At 53.5% G+C, this 18,111-nt stretch overlaps 1 protein-coding gene across 2 annotated transcripts; it reads left to right on the top strand.

Moving 5' to 3' along the window:
• Nucleotides 1–14,293: 14,293 nt before the first annotated feature.
• On the top strand, nt 14,294–17,967 carry LOC102445534 (suppressor of cytokine signaling 5-like). 2 transcript variants are annotated; one of them, XM_075917231.1, is made up of 3 exons: nt 14,294–14,422; nt 14,600–14,760; nt 15,565–17,967. In XM_075917231.1, the coding sequence occupies exon 3, from the start codon at nt 15,695–15,697 to the stop codon at nt 16,844–16,846; it is 1,152 nt and encodes a 383-aa protein (XP_075773346.1). In that variant the 5' UTR covers nt 14,294–14,422; nt 14,600–14,760; nt 15,565–15,694; the 3' UTR covers nt 16,847–17,967. The 2 variants fall into 2 exon arrangements, with proteins under 2 accessions (XP_075773346.1, XP_075773345.1); XM_075917230.1 differs by having other exon boundaries at nt 15,560–17,967.
• The last annotated feature ends 144 nt before the right edge of the window (nt 17,968–18,111 follow it).

Below are 18,111 nucleotides of genomic sequence, written 5' to 3'. Positions count from 1 at the left end.
GTTCAAAACCGGACACCTGGCAACCCTAAGCAGAGTGGTGCCTTGTCGGAGCGGTTCCAGCCTCCACTCTGCTGTCCTTCCTCTGCCCCGCGTACCGCGGGAGCTGGTGGGCTACGCTGGCTGCACCGCCGCAGGAAACTCCCGATTCCAGTCTCTGTCCCAGACAGGCACCCCGTGCCGCACGTGTTGGCATGACGCTACATTGTGAGAGCTCACAGCACCCACCTGACTGCTGTTTGTTGCCCTGTGAGGGATGCGAGACGCACAGCTCCTGCCTCATGCCAGAACGCGCCACAGGAGTTACAATCCTCCCCACCCGCATCAGTGCATCATGGGAGCTGGAGTGGGGTTCCCATATGTGAACTGTCAAAACAAGAGGCCCCCCTGAGAGGGTGCGTGTCCATCTCAGTGTCTGCCAGCTCCCGCTGCAGTAACGGGTGGGGCCCTCAGCCCGAGTCCCTGTCCCGCCTGGCTCTTCCCTCTGGCCCTCTCAGACTGTCTGGGCCATTGCAGGCTCCGGCTGGGGAGGTGAGGGGTGTTGCTCTCCAGGAGTGGGACCCAAGTATCCGCCTGGCACTGCTGCTAGGACACCATCTGACTGGAACATGTCATGCACACATGCCCATGCAAAAGCCACACACTGTGCCAAATGCTCACATGCAGGAATGCACTGCCATGGCACCGTCTGACTGTCACACCCCCTCTCTGCACACTCCTCAGGCCACGCCTGGGTCTGGAGTCTGCCTCTAATAGAGGCAGCGGATGAGAGGGGAGAATGCATACAATTGACAAGATTAACCAATAAGTTTAGGCTTATTGGTTAATTGTGTAGTCATCTATACATTGACATTCCTAGAGAAAACCACTAAATCTGGTGTGCTGAGCTTAGCCCCTAACCAGCAAGCAATGAGCAATACCTCTGAGCTGATAAGTGCTGGGAACATAACAGCTAAAAAGTCAGTGATAACATCTAACTCTAAAATGGTGAGCAATAAATTAAACCATAAGCTCTTAAATATGAATAAACTGCAACACCTGCTCAAAAGAATATGAACAGAACACTAGGCATTTAGATTTATTTCAAAATTAAAAGGTTTGTGTATTTCTAGGGTAAAACTTACATGGCTGTGTCTAGACTGGCAAGTTTTTCCACAAAAGCAGCTGCTTTTGGGGAAAAACTTGCCAGCTGTCTACACTGGCCGCTTGAATTTCTGCAAGAACACTGACGATCTCATGTAAGAAATCAGTGCTTCTTGTGGAAATACTATGTTGCTTCCATTTGGGCAAAAGTCCTTTTGCGCAAAAGCTTTTGTGGAAAAGGGCCAGTGTAGACAGCTCAGATTTGTTTTGCGCAAAAAAGCCCCAATTGTGAAAATGGCGATTGGGGCTTTTTTGCGCAAAAGCGTGTCAAGATTGGCGTGGACGCTTTTCCACAAAAAGTGCTTTTGTGGAAAAGCGTCCGTGCCAATCTAGATGCTCTTTTCCACAAATGCTTTTAACGGAAAACTTTTCCGTTAAAAGCATTTGCAGAAAATCATGCCAGTCTAGACGTAGCCACATGAGTTTAACATCACATCTTTATGTAAGTGATTACTGGAACATGGATTAGAGCAGGGGTTCTCAAAATTTGTGATACCACAACCCCCTAAAATGCTAAATGATTTTGTGTGCCCCCCCCCCCCCCCGCCCTGGGTCGCTTCCCCCCCCTTCTCACCAAACTCCTTGCCCTCCTGGGATTCCTTCATGGCGTTTGCGGTCCTTAACGCCCTCCCTCCTGCAGGTTCCTTCCCCGCTCCCCCCGTCTCTTTCTCCTCTGTGTCCCTTTGGTTGGTTGGTTCCTTCCTCTCCTCTGCCTCCTCCTCTGACCCCCACGTGCCCTTATCTCCGGGTCCTCTGCCCTGACCCAATCCCCCAGCCCGCTGCCTGAGATACCCCGCCCTCTCCCAGCTGGGGAAGCGTTTGGTCACCTGGCAAGCATGCCCTGGCCTGCCCCTTGCGTATCTGCTCCTGCGCCGGCCACACTCTCCCACTGCCTTGCCTCCTTCTGCGGCTGAGCTGTACTCCTGGACTCCCGGGGCCCCAGCCATGCTGTGCAGCTTGCTGGCTGCTGCCTTCCACCATCCTGCCCAGGCGAGAGGGGTCACAAGTGAAAAGCCCAATCCAGCTGCAATCCCCCTCTAAATTGATCGCTACCCCCCTGGGGGTCGCGACCCACAGTTTGAGAAACACTAGATTAGAGACAACACTAAAAACTTCCAGTACCTCTTAGTACTGCTGCCTGCAGCACTAAGTATTTGCTAGGTGATGCTTAGATATATATTAAGGCAATAATGCAATGAGCCTGTAAGACAGTACTTGAGCCAAATAAGGATAGAAGGCGTAAAAAGCCTTAAGCATAAGTAGTAACTAAAAATAACCCTAGATAATACCATCTTAAACAGTAAAATGCTGAAATGACTGAAGAGGTGACATGTAGCCAGGGGATGCTAGTTCACAGCATCTGGAAATAAAAGAAAAAAACAACAAATGGTCTGGTATCACTTTATAGACTAATGAAACACGTAGATGGGATCATGTGCTTTTGTGGGCTCATGATACCATCTACATGTTTTGTTAGTCTATAAAGTGCTACCAGACTGTTTGTTGTTTTTTTCTGTAACAGACTAACTCAGCTACCCCCTGAAGCTTCTGGAAATAAATGAGTTAGGCATCTGCTGATGTCCCTTTCCCTAACAACAAGAATGCCATGGTAACTGACTGACTTCTACTGCTAATGAGAGTGAGGTAAAAGGATTAAGAATTTAGGGAAGAGCATCCCAACATTGTGGTGAGGTAAGGAATTACAAATAAGGAAAAGGACATGAAACCCCTCCTGTGTATTGCTCTGGGCATGGTGGCATCAGTGGAACACATTGTAGAAGTTGTATTCTACTCTGTGTGCCCTGAGAGATGCCACGGTGACGTCTGATGGCAAAGGAGAAGAGACCTAAACCATCCGTTTCCAAACAGCCTGCAGCGGATGGACGCCCAGCTTATCCTGTACTCTCTCTACTTGCTGTGCAGGGTTAGAGTGTTTGTGTGATGTGTGGTGTGGCTCTAGCTCTATTCATTATAAACACAGGGGCTGTGTCTACACTGGGCCACTTATTCCATAAAATCAGCCGCTTTTCCGGAATAAGCTGCGAGCTGTCTACACTGACCCTTGAATTTCCGGAAAAGCAACGATGCGCTACTGTACAAAATCAGCCGCTATTCCGGAAAAACTATTCTGCTCCCACTCGGGCATAAGTCCTTATTCCGGAACACTGTTCCGGAAAAGGGCCAGTGTAGACAGCCCAGTAGTCTTTTCCGGCAAAAAAGCCCCAATCGCGAAAATGGCGATCGGGGCTCTTTTCCAGAAAAGCGTGTCTACATTGGCCACAGACGCTTTTCTGGAAAAAGGGCTTTTCCGGAAAAGCAGCCTGCCAATGTAGACGCTGCTTTTCCAGAAAAACTGAAAACGGAATAGTATTCCGTTTTAAGCATTTACGGAAATTCATGCCAGTGTAGACACAGCAGGGTGATTTTTTAAGTAAGATTGTTGCGACCATGCACTTTCAGACTCCCAACTGAACACAGTTCTCATACTTTACCTGATGGTGGTACAAGAATCTATCCAATTTCAGCGCTAAGTAAGGAAACTACATTAGTAATCACTGTATCCGGCACTGGGCATGTGTTTCCTATTTTCATTAGTCAAAGGCCTAGGAAAGCAAACCCAACTGTTGCACTGCAGTGGCAGCAAGCTAAATCCTCTCCAGCTCTCTCCTAAAAGACTGAAGGTGAAACCATGAGGCCCTTGCAGGATTTTCACTCCATAGGTAAATGGATCCTTGTCTTGAGCAAGGACCTTGGGATCTGACCTAGTTTCCACACTGTACTGTGGCCAGTACACATGGCTGGAGGGGACCGTTTCCACCTGCTTGTGCTACTGAACTCTTCAGCCAGGAAAAGGGGAGATGCTGGGGGGGGGAGTGGCCCCTCGGTCACGGGGCACCACAAGGCCGCCACGTGTGACAGTTACGATCTGGCAGCCCCCGGCTAAGGAGGCGGTGGTGGAGAGGGTCAATGACACGACTCCCAGACAAACCTGGCTCTGTCGGTTCCTGCATCACTGCGCGCCCCCGTCCCGCATACTGCCTCTGCCGCGCCACTGCCTCTGGGGCGGTGGCAAACGGGGAGGCATTGAGGGGCCCAGGCTGCAGTGGGGTGGGCTCTGTCCGGGACTTGCTGGGGAGAAATTCACCGGCGAAGGTAGCACACTCCCAGGAAACTACAACTCCCACGGAGCATCCGGCGCAGCACCGCCACTTCCTCTTGCACCCACTTCCATTTCCTCCTCGCTTACCAAATGGCAGTTTACCCAAAGCCTCCCTCACCCAATCAGGATGCACCGCACCTCGCATTGGCCGCTGTGCCCCTCTCACGTGCTCCTGACCCCGCAGTGGCTGCTGGGAGATGGAGGCTGGGGCAACTACATCTCCCACAGGCCACTGCGACTCCCTCCTTCCTCCCTCCCACCCTAAGGCCCACCTGGCTGGAGCCAGGCAGGAGCGCCAAGCCATGGCACACCTCTGGGGGGGCAGCTGTGGCTGGGCGGGGGTGGCCTGGGGGAGAAGGTGTTGCACGCCGCTGCAGCCTGGGTCCCGCTCAGGACCAGGAGGGAGTGGGGGGCAGGTGCTGGATCCAGGAAAGGGGGAGGAGTGAGTGCGCGGGGTGGGGAGTTGATGACGTGATTGCAAAGGAGGAAACTGAGGCATGGGTGCCGGCCAGGGAAAGCAGAGCTGGTGGGGGTGGGGCTGAGGCGGGGATGTCCAATGTCGGTTCATGGAACAGTCAATGGACTCGTGAACTCTCACTGGCTATTCAACCATTCCACAGTCCCGGGGGCGGGGCCGGAGTGACGTCACAAACAGCTGCCGTCACAATTGGCTCCCCATAGCCGTTTCTGACACACACGTGTGCTGGTCAGAATTGGCTTCTAACCATTTTAGCTGCGCAGTTCTACAAGCGCGGAGGGGAAGCTGATTCTGATGGAGGTTCTCTGCCTCACATTTGGCTGCCTGGACCCCCCCATCTCTGGTTCAGAGGATTTCACCCTGCCCCCCCATGCCCACCCTCAACTCCAGGTCCAGGGCAGGGTTTTCTCTAAGACTTTCCATCCAGAAGTGGAGTGGGCCAGGACTTCTGCCCCAGGGCTGGAGCTGCAGCCAGACCCATGTGGCGGCTGACCCGCTGTTCCCAGGGTGGGCTGCCTGGCAGGCGGCTGCTGGAGCCGGACCCAGAGCTGGAGCCTCGGTACAGCTGCTTCTGGGGCGGGGCCCCCTGCAACTCTGTCCCCGCCTCCCCCTCTGCTCTTCCTCCCTCACTGCCCTCCGAGCCCCATGCCAGCTCCCCCACCTTTGCTTCCCCACATGTTGCTGGCTCCCTGGCTCCCACTCCCTGCAAATGCTGGGGGCTGGCAGCAGCTCCCCTCTGCCAAAGGCAGGGACTCACAGCCCAGTCCTGGGGGGAGAAGCCTGGGACAGACCTTGCTCTGCACACAGCCTGCCCCAGGATGTGCGCTCCCTAGAGGGAGGAGGGGCCAAGTCTCACATTCTACTCACCAGGGGGTGGGGCGCTGCCTGGGACAAGGCCCTGGGTCCTTACAAGGTGGGGGGGAACCACTCTGGTGTCACTACGATGGGAGAGAATCTCTGGGAGCAGTGCCACTGGTGGGTGAACCCGTCCCACCCAGCCCGGTGTCTCCCTCTGCCTGCCACTTGCAGACCTGGCGCCAGCTGAGCGCTCACCGAAGCCAATCGACTCCGGGCCCTGTTCCCGGGGCACGTGATTGGAGCACGTACCTGGGCACCTTGCGGTCACGGTTCCCAGTCGGTTGCTGTCAGGCCATGGACCGAACAAACGTCACTTCCAGTCCATGGGACGGGGCGCACGCGATGCCAGCATGACGCGAGGCCGCTCCTTGTTGCCCTGCGCCGGACACGAGAGGAGCAGCTACCACGTGACAGTTAGAGCCTCGGGCTGTAACGGGCCGCAGCAGCTACTCTCTTCCCTGCCTCTCCCGTTGCATGCTCCAGCTGGGACGGGACGGGTGTCACTCTCCAGGAGCAACCTCTGCCAGGGCACCGTCTGACTGAAACACGTCAGACGCACACGCCCGTGCAACAGTCACACGCCCCGCCAAAAGCTCACACGCAGGGATGCGTGCACATGCACAAACACGAATTAACAGATTAACACGCCCGAGAGCCCACTCGTGCTCGCACAAACATGTGTGTGGATACTCATGCACTTGCTCAGACGCACACACACGTGTCTGCAAAACGTGCCTGCAGGCAGGCATACACGCACGCACACGTGCTAATGGGCATTGGCACGTGTGCATGTACGTACACATCCAGGGACACACACACTCGCACTCGCGAGCATGCACATCAAGTAACAGTAGCCTAGAAGGATGCAACAATTTCAAACTCAAAAGCCAAAGATTAGATCAATTAGAAGAGAACCATTCCCATAAGGCACTTCTCGGTGCAGCTGCAAGACAAAGTCTTTATTTCAATCCCAGTTTTGCCAACTCTCAGCATGCGTAACGCTGGGTCAGTTAGCAGCCTACTCAACTCATGCATCTAGGTTCATATGGAAAACTAACTATTGCCAGCCAGGAGATTGGGGAAGTGGGGGGGGGGAATAATGACATTTTTAAAAATACAAAATTAGGTGTTCAGTTTCTGTGACTTTGGTAGTTCATATTTTCAAGTTCTTCCACCACAAGCCAGAGGGCCTTTTCTCAGGGACCCGTGCCACGCTCGCAAACGTCTGTGCGGCCCTCCCTCGATACTTACCTTGAGCCAATTGCTATTTGCTCTTCTTCCCCAGATAGCTGTCTCGTTTCCATCTGCCGGCATGGTCTCAGGAGGATGGCTCCTTTTGGCCTCGCTTAGGCCACCCCAGGTGTGGCCGGACAGACACACGCGTCACCTGGCTGCTGCTAACTGGAGCCCAGTGTTCCCTCTAACATGTCCCCTCCCTCCAGGAGAGGAGTGAGTTTTGTCTCGTGCGCCAAGATTGTGGTCACATGCACTTCTTCGGACGTCTGCCACCCATGCGAAAACATGTCTGTGTTTTTAAAACGTTCTGGAAGAAAGAGTACTAAAACAAGACAAGTGAGAATTAACAAGGTGCGTGACTGTAAATGGTTTTTTTATACGAAGTCAAATAAAAAATAAATTAATACTGCAACATTTTCAGTGGCCAACCTCCTCTCCCCCCCCCTCACAGCTGGCCTAGATGATCTCTTGGGGTCCCTTATGGTAAAACCCACCCCAGACTCTGTGCTGAGGTGACAAGTTCTTCACAAGATACTGGATACATATAAACTTTCCTCCATTAACATACACATTTCAATGTTGTCTCCTCAGTATTGTCTTGAAAAACTGTATGTTTGCAGATGTCAGCCACATGAGCTAATCTTAGCTCACATGAACATTAGATACAATGTATTGGTAATTTTTAGGAACTAGGATTCCTAATTTCCTTTTAACAGCTATTCCATAGTGTTAGATTGTGCTATAGATGTAGTTTGATAGAGGAGAGGAGGAATAAGATTAGCACACTTTCCTAGTCGAAAATCCAAGGGGAAGAAAGGGGAGAATTGCAAATCAACATGTATCTTAAGGTGTCTGAAAGCTACTTTGGTCTGGGCAGGTACTCAGTGGTACCAAGGCAGACTTTTCTGTGGCTCGGTTGTATTATGCCACGCTAAACCAAGTCTACCACACCGAACGAAAGAGCGGACAATTACGTGACAGGCAAAAAAAAGGTGGCTTGGCAGAGAATTTGCTTCCGGACAAAAACAAGAGAATGCGGTGGTTAAGGACGAAAGGGAGAATCTGTCACTACTGAGAACAGCCTTTCTCCATCCTCTTTGGAACCTCCCTTCAGGAAGTTGAAGGCTGCTATCAAATCGCCCCTCACTCTTCGCTTCTGCAGACTATACAGACCCAAATCCTTCAACCTCTCCTCATAGGTCATATGCTCCAGCCCCCTAATCATTTTGGTTGCCCTCCGCTGGACCCTCTCCAATGCATCCACATCTTTTTTGTAGTAGGGGCCCAGAACTGGACACAGTACTCCAGATGTGGCCTCACCAGAGCCGAATAAAGGGGAATAATCACAACTCTGGATCTGCTGGCAATGCTCCTCTTAATGCACCCTAATATGCCATTAGCCTTCTTGGCTACAAGGACACACTGTTGACTCATATCCAGCTTCTCATCCACGGTAACCCCCAGGTCCTTTTCTGCAGAACTACTACTTAGCTGGTTGGTCCCCAGCCTGTAACTATGCTTGGGATTCTTCCGTCCCAAGTGCAGGACTCTGCACTTGTCCTTGTTGAACTTCATCAGACTTCTTGTGGCCCAATCCTCCAATTTGTCTAAGTCACTCTGGACCCTATCTCTGCCCTCCAGCGTATCTACCTCTCCCCCCAGCTTAGTGTCATCCACAAACTTGCAGAGGGTGGAATCCATCCCCTCATCCAGGTCATTAATAAAGATATTGAACAAATCCGGTCCTAGAACCGAACCTTGGGGCACTCCACTAGAAACTGACCACCTTCCTGACATCAAGCCGTTGATCACTACCGGCTAGGCCCAGCCTTCTAGCCAGCTTTTTATCCATCTTACTGTCCATTTATCCAATCCACATTCCCTTAACTTGCTGTCAAGAATATTATGGGATACCCTTATCAAAAGCCTTGCTAAAGTCAAGTTATATCACATCCACTGACTTTCCCATTGTGATGGCGGATTGGGGGTCCCCCGTCTCCTGCACCCCGAAATGGCACAAACAGACTGCACCAGCCGGTGGAATAGAGGAAGTTTATTGCCTCTCCAGGATACAGCACAACACAGATGGAATCTGGTCACAGAGCTGGGCTAGGATGCCTCAGGCCCCCTTGAGTTGGGGGGAGACTGGGCCCCTAAACTCCAGCCCCTCTCCCTAGGCTGTCTCCTCCATGCTCACAGACAGCAACTAACTAACTATCTTCCAGCCCTGCCCCCCAGCCAGGGCAGCCTCCACCTTCCTTTGTTCCTCTCCATGGGGGGTGTCTGGCCCTACTGGTTTGCATAGTGACTCATCCTGTTTTGCTGGGTCGTGGTACCCACGGCAGCCAGTGGGGGTTACCCCAGAGCCAGCAGCATAGAAACCAGCCAGGTACCCCCACTACGTCACACCCATGTCCACAGAGCAAGTTACCTCATCATAGAGCTGATCAGATTGGTCAGGCACGACTTGCCCTTTGTGAATCCATGCTGACTATTACTGATCACTTTCCTCTCTTCCAAGTGCCTCAAAATGGATTCCTTAAGGATCCCTTCCATGATTTTTCCAGGAACTGAGGTAAGACTGACTGGCCTATAGTTCCCTGGATCGTCCTTCTCTTTCTTGAAAATGGGCACTACATTTGCCTTTTTCCAGTCATTCGGGATCTCTCCCGATCTCCACGACTTTTCAAAGATAATGGCCAAAGGCTCCTCACTGATATTTGCCAACTCCCTCAGTACCCTCGGATGCATTAAGTCCGGACCCATGGATTTGTGTACGTTTAGCTTTTCTAAATAGTTCCTAACCTGTTCTTTACCCACCACGGGCTGTCCATCTTCATCCCCTCTTGCATCACTTAGCGCATTAGTCCGGAAGCCGACCTTGTCCGTGAAGACAGAGGCAAAGAAAGCATTGAGTGCTTCAGCTTTCCCCACATCATCTGTCACTAGGTTACCTCCTTCATCCAGTAGGGGCCCCACATCCTCTCTGATCACCTTCTTCTTGTCAACATGCCTGTAGAAACCTTTCTTGTTATCCTTCACATCCTTTGCCAGTCGCAATTCCAATTCCGCTTTCGCCTTCCTGATAACCCCCCGGCATTCTCGAGCTAGACCTTTAAACCCCTTCCTGGTCATTTGTCCAAGTTTCCACTTTTCATAAGCTTCTTTTTTGTGCTTAAGTTCACCAAGGATTTCCCCTGTAAGCCAATCCGGTCTCCTACAATTCTGAATTCCTACAATCCTGCAATTCTGAACATACTTCAATTGTTGGCCATAGAATCAACACATGTATTTTAATATTCCTGACTTTGAGAAAAGAATCTGGCTATTATTTCCTTATTGTCCTTAAGGCTTTAAGATACATGTGACGGGCAGGATCACATAGATCACCATGAGACTGTCACAGTCTCCCTTCCTAGAACTGGCAGAAAACAGTTCTGCTGCTCCTCTAATACAGTATTCTAGCTGGAGTAAAATGACCCTGTAAAGCAGTGGTCGGCAACTTGTGGCTCACAGACAAACTTGTGGCTCCCCAGCAAACTCCAGCATAGCCATGCCCACCCCAAAAGGGGCTGCACGCAGTTGGCAGCAATTCCACTTGGTGGCACCTGGCCCTGCTGCTGGTCTTGCCTCAGTTTCTCCATGTGCCCAGTAGAGTTAATGCTGTTGACTTGTCTCCCGGGGAGAGGTACAGGGGTTTTGCTCTCAGTGGGGAGAAACAGCCATGTTTCTCTGGTGAGGCTGGGCTCCACAGGCCAGACCTATAGGTAGCACCCTAATGTTGACCCTCATTCTGCTGCTCTCTGCCTCCATTTCCCCATCTGCAGAATGGGGCTAATGCTATTGATATGCCTGGTACATTGCCTTGAAGGCTGTGTCTAAACTGGCCAGTTTTTCCACAAAATCATCTGCTTTTGCGGAAAAACTTGCCAGCTGTCTACATTGGCCACTTGAATTTCCGCAAAAGCACTGACGATCTCATGTAAGATTGTCAGTGTTTTTGCGGAAATACCATGCTGCTCCCGTTCGGGCAAAAGTCTTTTTCCGAAAAACTTTTGCGCAAAAGGGCCAGTGTAGACAGCAGAGATTTGTTTTCCGCAAAAAAGCCCTGATCGCGAAAATGGCCATCGGGGCTTTTTTGCAGAAAAGCGCGTCTAGATTGGCCACGGACACTTTTCTGCAAAAAGTGCTTTTGCGGAAAAGCATCCTGCCAATCTAGACGCACTTTTCCAAAAATGCTTTTGACGGAAAACTTTTCCGTTAAAAGCATTTCCGGAAAATCATGCCAGTGTAGACGTAGCCGAGATGTATAGGTGCAAAGAGCTTGGTGGTGGTGCAATTATTTACTGTTATTTATTTCTCCCTCTTTGCAGGCCCAATGCTCACTGGACTCTGCCAGAGAGGTATGGCCCCTCCTCGCCCTGCAGCTTGCAATTCCCCACCCCTTGTGCCCTAAGAGCTGGGGAGGGGCCCCCCAATTTTTACAGGGTCCCCTCTTCCCCCCCCCCCAGCCCTTGGACTTGCTGGCAAAGACTGTAGAGAGGTGGGGAGAGAGAAAGCAATTGCTCTGGCTACCTGTGACCTGTAGAAACCTGCCCCACTAAGAATCAGATGAGATCCTGACACATTAGTTTCATGGCAGCTGGGCACAATCAAAGTTACAGGGTGTAGTTTGGAGGGCACGCCATGGCGCATGACCTCTTCCACCTGCACTTTCTTCATCATCATGGCTGGCAGGGGATTAGGAACCCAGGAGTCTGAGATCCAGTCAGGTTGGACATGATGTGTCAGGTGAAAGAAATACTGTAACAGTCTCTGGGATATCCCCTTTGATCCCAAATTCTCTGGTACTTCTGTGACCAAAACAGGTGAGGGGAAAGCCACGGAGTAGGGCTGGGATTGGCTCACCTGCACTAGTGCCAGCCTGGGGGTGGAATGCAGGTTCTCTGGGGATGGCATCTCACCTGACCCTTCCCCAGGCTTGTGCAGTACAAAGGAACCTCTCTGGAAAAGCAGCACAAGCATGACCTTCTCACCGAGCCTCCTCACTGACAGATCCAGAATGACTTAGACAAATTGGAGGATTGGGCCACAAGAAATCTGATGAGGTTCAACAAAGACAAGTGGAGAGTCCTGCACTTGGGATGGAAGAATCCCAAGCATAGTTACAAGCTGGGGACCAACCAGTTAAGTAGTAGTTCTGCAGAAAAGGACCTGGGGGTTACAGTGCATGAGAAGCTGGATATGAGTCAACAGTGTGCCCTGGTAGCCAAGAAGGCTAATGGCATATTAGGGTGCATTAAGAGGAGCATTGCCAGCAGATCCAGAGATGTCATTATTCCCCTTTATTCGGCTTTGGTGAGGCCACATCTAGAGTATTGTGTCCAGTTCTGAGCCCCCCACTACAAAAAGGATGTGGACGCATTGGAGAGGGTCCAGCGGAGGGCAACCAAAATGATTAGGGGGCTGGAGCATATGACTTATGAGGAGAGGCTGAGGGATTTGGGTTTATTTAGTCTGCAGAAGCGAAGAGTGAGGGGCGATTTGATAGCAGCCTTTAACTTCCTGAAGGGAGGTTCCAAAGAGGATGGAGAGAGGCTGTTCTCAGTAGTGACGGATGGCAGAACAAGGAGCAATGGTCTCAAGTTGCGGTGGGAGAGGTCCAGGTTGGATATTAGGAAAAACTATTTCACTAGGAGGGTGGTGAAGCACTGGAATGGGTTACCTAGGGAAGTAGTGGAGTCTCCATCCCTAGAGGTGTTTAAGTCTTGGCTTGACAAAGCCCTGGCCGGGTTGATTTAGTTGGGATTGGTCCTGCCTAGAGCAGGGGGCTGGACTTGACGACCTTCTGAGGTCTCTTCCAGCTCTATGGTTCTATGATCTTGTGAAAACATGGTGTGTGTGGGGAGGGTGGGGGGGCTGTGTCTCATGTTGCCCATGCCAGAGCAGGGCATCTTTTCCATTTCAGCAGTCCCTCTTGTACCCTGAATCTGGGATCTTGTTGAAAGTTCCCCCCCAAAGCATCTTGCTTATGGTATAGTCTGCATTGTGCCTGTCCTCACTGATAGCCAAGCCCAAGAGCTTTGAGGGTGAGCTGGTGCAGCTCCTTTCCCATCCTGCTGTGCCTCTTTCAGTTCTTCTGGTCCAGCTGATGAGAAACTGTGGGAGGAGAAGATCCAGGCTCCCACCATCTGAAAGAAATCACTCACCCCCACCAAATCCATGGCTAACCAACATGACCAGCCCTGCAGCCTGTGGGTCCCTTTGCTCAGATATACTTGACTGAGCTCCCCCAGCCCTGCCCCCAGTGGGAGGCTTCTCCCACACATCAGGGGAAGATTTTTGGCAGCAACAACAACAACAACAACAAGGGCAAGCGGAGTGGGCGATGCAGCCTTGGGTTGGAGGGGAATGTCAGCAAGGGCTCCAACACCGAGGAAGAACCCAGCAGGAGTGGCTGTGGGGCTGCCTCAGTCTCCAGTGACAGAGCAGCCTCCCCCTCTCCTGGGACAGATCCACATGCCAACTTGGGGGGCCCTTGCTCCACCCTGTGAGCACTGGGGAGCAGCCTTTCTTGTGCCTGAAGTTGCTGGAATTCCCCTACCCCCACACTTGGGAGGAAACAGCCCTGCTTCCCCCACCCCCTGCTTAGTTGAAGAACCCCTGGAAATGCCCCCTTTGGGCCAGGGGATCCCCTTTGGGGTCCCTCCCAGGAAGCTGGGGTCTTTTTTGTTTTACTGCTGTTTGTTTCAGCCCTGCACCTGCCCTCTGTATATACAGGCTGGCATCAGAACTCTTCTGTCCTCAATAAACAAGTCTCTTCCTAAAACCAGGCATCTCTCTGCCCTATGCTCGGGGCTGCCCCCATCCCTGCTAGAGATCACTACCCCCTTTGTGCCAGAGGTAGTCTGGCTTCCTGAACCCTGCTGGTGTCACCACCTCCAACTGGCTGACAATAGGAGGTCTGGCATCCACCATCCAGCCCTCTCATGTCCCAGGCCCCATTCTCCTTGGTGCAGGGCAGCGGTGCACTGCACCTACTTGGGGGGCTAAAAGGCAGGAACTCAGAGCAAGAAGGCACCTGGGGGGGTGGACTTCCCCTGCCTTGCTCTGGGGAAGGAAAGGTTTGTTTATCCCTAGAGTCTCCCCCCTAAGCCCCTCATTGCACGAGGAGTAACAGTTAATTAGTGGGAAGGGTTTTGGATTGGACTACCACGTCTACACGTGGCGAGTTAATTCGGGCTACCGGCTTTTTAAAATGGCAACCAGCCGCAAATATGCTAATCAAGTGCAGGATATTTAAATCCCGTGCTTCATTAGCAGCTTCGGAATGCTTCATTTGCCTCCCTAGTTCGAACTAGGGGGCAAGTGTAGACATACCCTCTCGTGCAAAACACTGGAGGGTCGGGTCAGGGGAGGGGAGGGGAGGGGAAAGGCGCAGCAGTCCGAGCAGAGGAGTGGAGGCCAGGTTCTTCCCCTGGGTTAGGAGATGGGGAGCCGGGGCTGCGTGGGGGCCTAGGATATCTGGGTTCTTGCTCTAGGTCTGGAAGGTAAGTGGAGTCTGTTGGGGCCCAGCTGGGCGCCGGGTTCTTTTCTTTCTCTGAGCTGGCAGGAAGACTGGGGTCTAGTGGGGGAGGGTTGGAGGCCAAGATTCCTGGGGCAGGATGCCTGGTTGGGGGGGGGGGGGGCAGGGAGGAGGTTCTCACCTGCGTTCTCTCCCGGCTCAGCCTTCCCTTCCGCAGCGGAGGCAGCAGCTGGGCGGCGCTGCGGGGGGAGCTGGGCGCTGGGCCGGGCCCGGCCCAGCCTCGTTTCCCCGACTGGCTCCGTCTTTGGTCGCCGCTTCTCAGCCAGTTCCGGCCCCGGCCTGACAGCGTGGGGACCCGCCGCGGTGAGTCCCGGCTCCGCCCGTGGGCTGCAGCTGGGTTGGGGGTGGGGAGGTTTAGGGGCAGATATTTGGGCGCGGGTGGGAGGCGGATGGGCAGGGAGTGGGGTCTGGGTTTAGGTGGGGGAGGCAGGGCTGGGGCGCTGGGGATAGATCGAGGGGCACGAAGTGAGGGTGTGTGTGGGGAGAGCTGGGAGCAGAGTCGTAGGGATGAGGGGGTGAGGCCAGGCTGGGATATGGGGGAGTGGGGATGGGCGACAGCTGGCTGTGTGGGGAACCAGAGGGGAGAGGGGTGCAGCTGCAGGCATGGAGGAGACTGGGGTGTATCTAGTGTGGGAGGGAGGGGCTAGAGATGGGGTTTGGGTCTCTGGATGGGGGGTATTTATCTCCCAGCCATTAGTCTGCTCAGTTCAAGTGCACCCCTCCATTAGACTGCTTGCCCCCTCCCTCCAGAACAGGAGCAACCGAGGCCCAGATCCCCACAGCTGCTGTCAGATTCCTGGCTGCAGGTAGCTTGACCCCTCACTGAAGGCCAAACTCTGTGGGGGAGGGGGAGCTTCTGAGTAGAGATTGTCACTCCCCCTTAGTGCTGAACCTGCAGCTGGCAGTGCCCGAACCCAGGCAGTACCCCCTCAGCTGGGCCACTGAGCAGCAACCACCTGTGGGGTGGGGCGTGTCTGAGCATGGAGCTGGTCTTACAGGGATCTGGCATCCTGAGATGCAATCACTTCTGGAGTGTGCCAGTTCTAGGGTCCCCACAGGACACAAGCTGGGGCTAGACTCTTAACAAATTTTCTTCCTTCAGTACAGCCCAGATGCTCCCTGGCCTCACCATGAGCAAGCAAGGGTCACCCCACCCCAGCAAAGACCCCCAGTTCTGTCTTATTCCCTGCCGGGCCCCCTGACACCTTTCCAAGTCCTCCAAGTGCTTGACTCTGCCATGTCCCAGGCCGCAGAGGAACCTGACAGAGGGGCCCGGCCCAAGGAGAGGCCAGGTGAGGCCAGGGGCAGGCGCAGCGGCCACAGAACAAAGCACCTGGAGACACCAGAGAGGGCAGAGCCGGGCCGGGCGGGGCGCTCACTGCGGCAGAGGATCAAGGATGCAGTGGGTCAGTGTTTCCCCATCAAGGGGCATAGCAGGGCCCGATCCCCAGAATTCTCCCCCTCCCAGCGCAAGATCCACCTGCGGGAGCTGATGCTGGACACGTGCCCCTTCCCGGCCGGCTCAGAGCTGGCCCGCAAGTGGAACCTCATCAAGCAACACACAGCACCCGTATCTGCACAGGAAGGACTGACCTGTGGTGGGGCAGGGCTGGCAGAGGACGAGGATGACCGGTTGCGGGAACGGAGACGCATCAGCATTGAGCAGGGGGTGGAGCCGCCCCCGGATGCCCTGATCCACACCTTCGAGGTGACAGCGCAAATCAACCCGCTTTACAAACTGGGGCCCAAGCTGGCCCATGGCATGAATGAACTGGCTGGGGACAATCGGGCCACCCTGGCACCCCAGCAAGAGGAGGAAGAGGAGGAGGCAGCAGTGGCAGCCCCAGAACAGGAGCTCCGCATCCACACCCAGATCGACTACATTCACTGCCTGGTGCCAGATCTACTGCAGCTAACCCAGCTGTCCTGCTACTGGGGGGTGATGGATCGTTACCAAGCAGAAGCCCTGCTGGAGGGGAAACCAGATGGGACCTTCCTGCTGCGTGATTCAGCCCAAGAGGACTATCTCTTTTCTGTCAGTTTCCGACGCTACGGCCGCTCACTTCATGCCCGCGTTGAGCAGTGGAACCACAATTTCAGCTTTGATGTCCATGACCCAGGTGTCTTCCATGCCCCCACTGTCTCAGGCTTGCTGGAGCGCTACAAGGACCCCAGTGCCTGCATGTTCTTCGAGCCTCTGCTCTCCCACCCAGTGTGCAGGCCCTTCCCCTTTGCCCTGCAGCACCTGTGCCGTTCTGTGGTAACCGGCTGCACCTCCTATGATGGCATCAGCCACCTTCCCATCCCACGTGCACTCCAGGAGTACCTCAAGGAGTATCACTACAAGCAGAAGGTACGAGTGCGGCGGCTAGATGCCCACTGGAACTGAGCCCCGGTAAGCCTCCGATTTCCCAGAGCTGGAAGCATCCGGCCTGTGGCTTTGGTCCTCTTGGCCACAGCTCATATGCAAGGGGCATGGGGTTGACTCCTGGATTGGACTGTCACCAGCTGGGCCAATATGCAGCTATGTTGCCAGCAAACTTTCCATGGCCGGGTTTGCCTTCTACAGCAGGTTCTGGGTCCCGTCTAGGAAGTTCTCTCAGCCCCCGGTGTGCTGGGGTCGTCAGCCCCAAGCAGGATGGAACAGTATGTCTGAATTACTGCTCCACCAACCGTACTGTGGCAGGAGTTTTCTCCCCTGCCTTGATCCTGCCCAGGGGAAGACACAACTGGGGCCTCCATCAGCTGCTCTATTTAAAGAGGCTGGGCTACTGGAATAAAGTTGTGCTGCTGTGACAACTGTAAGAGGCCCCTGGGGACGTATCGGAGGATGACCAGGTCTGGCCCTCAGCCCCCACTGAGAGCTGGCGAAGGGGCTGCATTCAATGATTGACCTTGACCCACCCCTTACTCCACCCCCTAGCAATCCCAGCTGGTTTTTCACTAGAGCTGGGTGCCTTGTCACAGGAAGCGACCATATGGCTCTGTTCCTTTGGAGGCCACCTGCTGGGATCCTAATTCTCCAAGTGAGCAGGGGCAGGGCTTGAGTGAGACTAATTCCTTAATCTGTTCCCCTTCTATCCCCTGCCATGGCCCCATGATGCAAGAGCAGCCTAAGAGCCATGGCCTGGGCCAGCACACTGAGGCAGGGGCTGGCTTGTTCTCCAGCTGCAAGGCCACAACTATCAAGCAGGAGCAAAGAGATGATTTTCCCTCAGTGTTGGGCACTGGTGCAACTGCTGCTGGGCTCCTGCTTTGTTTTGGTGCCCACCACTTAGAGTGACATTGGTAAATTGGATAGGGGTCAGAAAAGAGCCACAAGAAGGATAAAAGAATTCAACCCTAAGCTTGATTGGCTTCACTTAGTGTGTGTTCAGGGTGTCTGGATCCTCACATGTAAGTACCTGTGCGGGGAACAAATATTTCGTGGCCACTGCAGGCAAGCCACGGAAGGTTGCACCAGCGGCTGGAAGATAGTCATACTGGAAATAAATTAGAATTTGGTTTGGAGCAGTAAGAGTCCTTAGTTTCCGGCCTAGTTGAGGGGATAGGTGGAGTCTGTCTCTGGTTTTACATAATGCTGGTTTTTTTCTGACAGCTCTGCTCTGGGAATTATTTGGGGCATGGTACCTGGCAGGTCCCACACTAGCTAAG

The sequence above is a fragment of the Pelodiscus sinensis genome, unplaced genomic scaffold (genome assembly GCF_049634645.1).
Source record: "Pelodiscus sinensis isolate JC-2024 unplaced genomic scaffold, ASM4963464v1 ctg62, whole genome shotgun sequence".
In the NCBI taxonomy this organism is placed as follows: domain Eukaryota; kingdom Metazoa; phylum Chordata; order Testudines; family Trionychidae; genus Pelodiscus; species Pelodiscus sinensis.
This window is presented reverse-complemented; position numbering and strand designations above follow the sequence as displayed.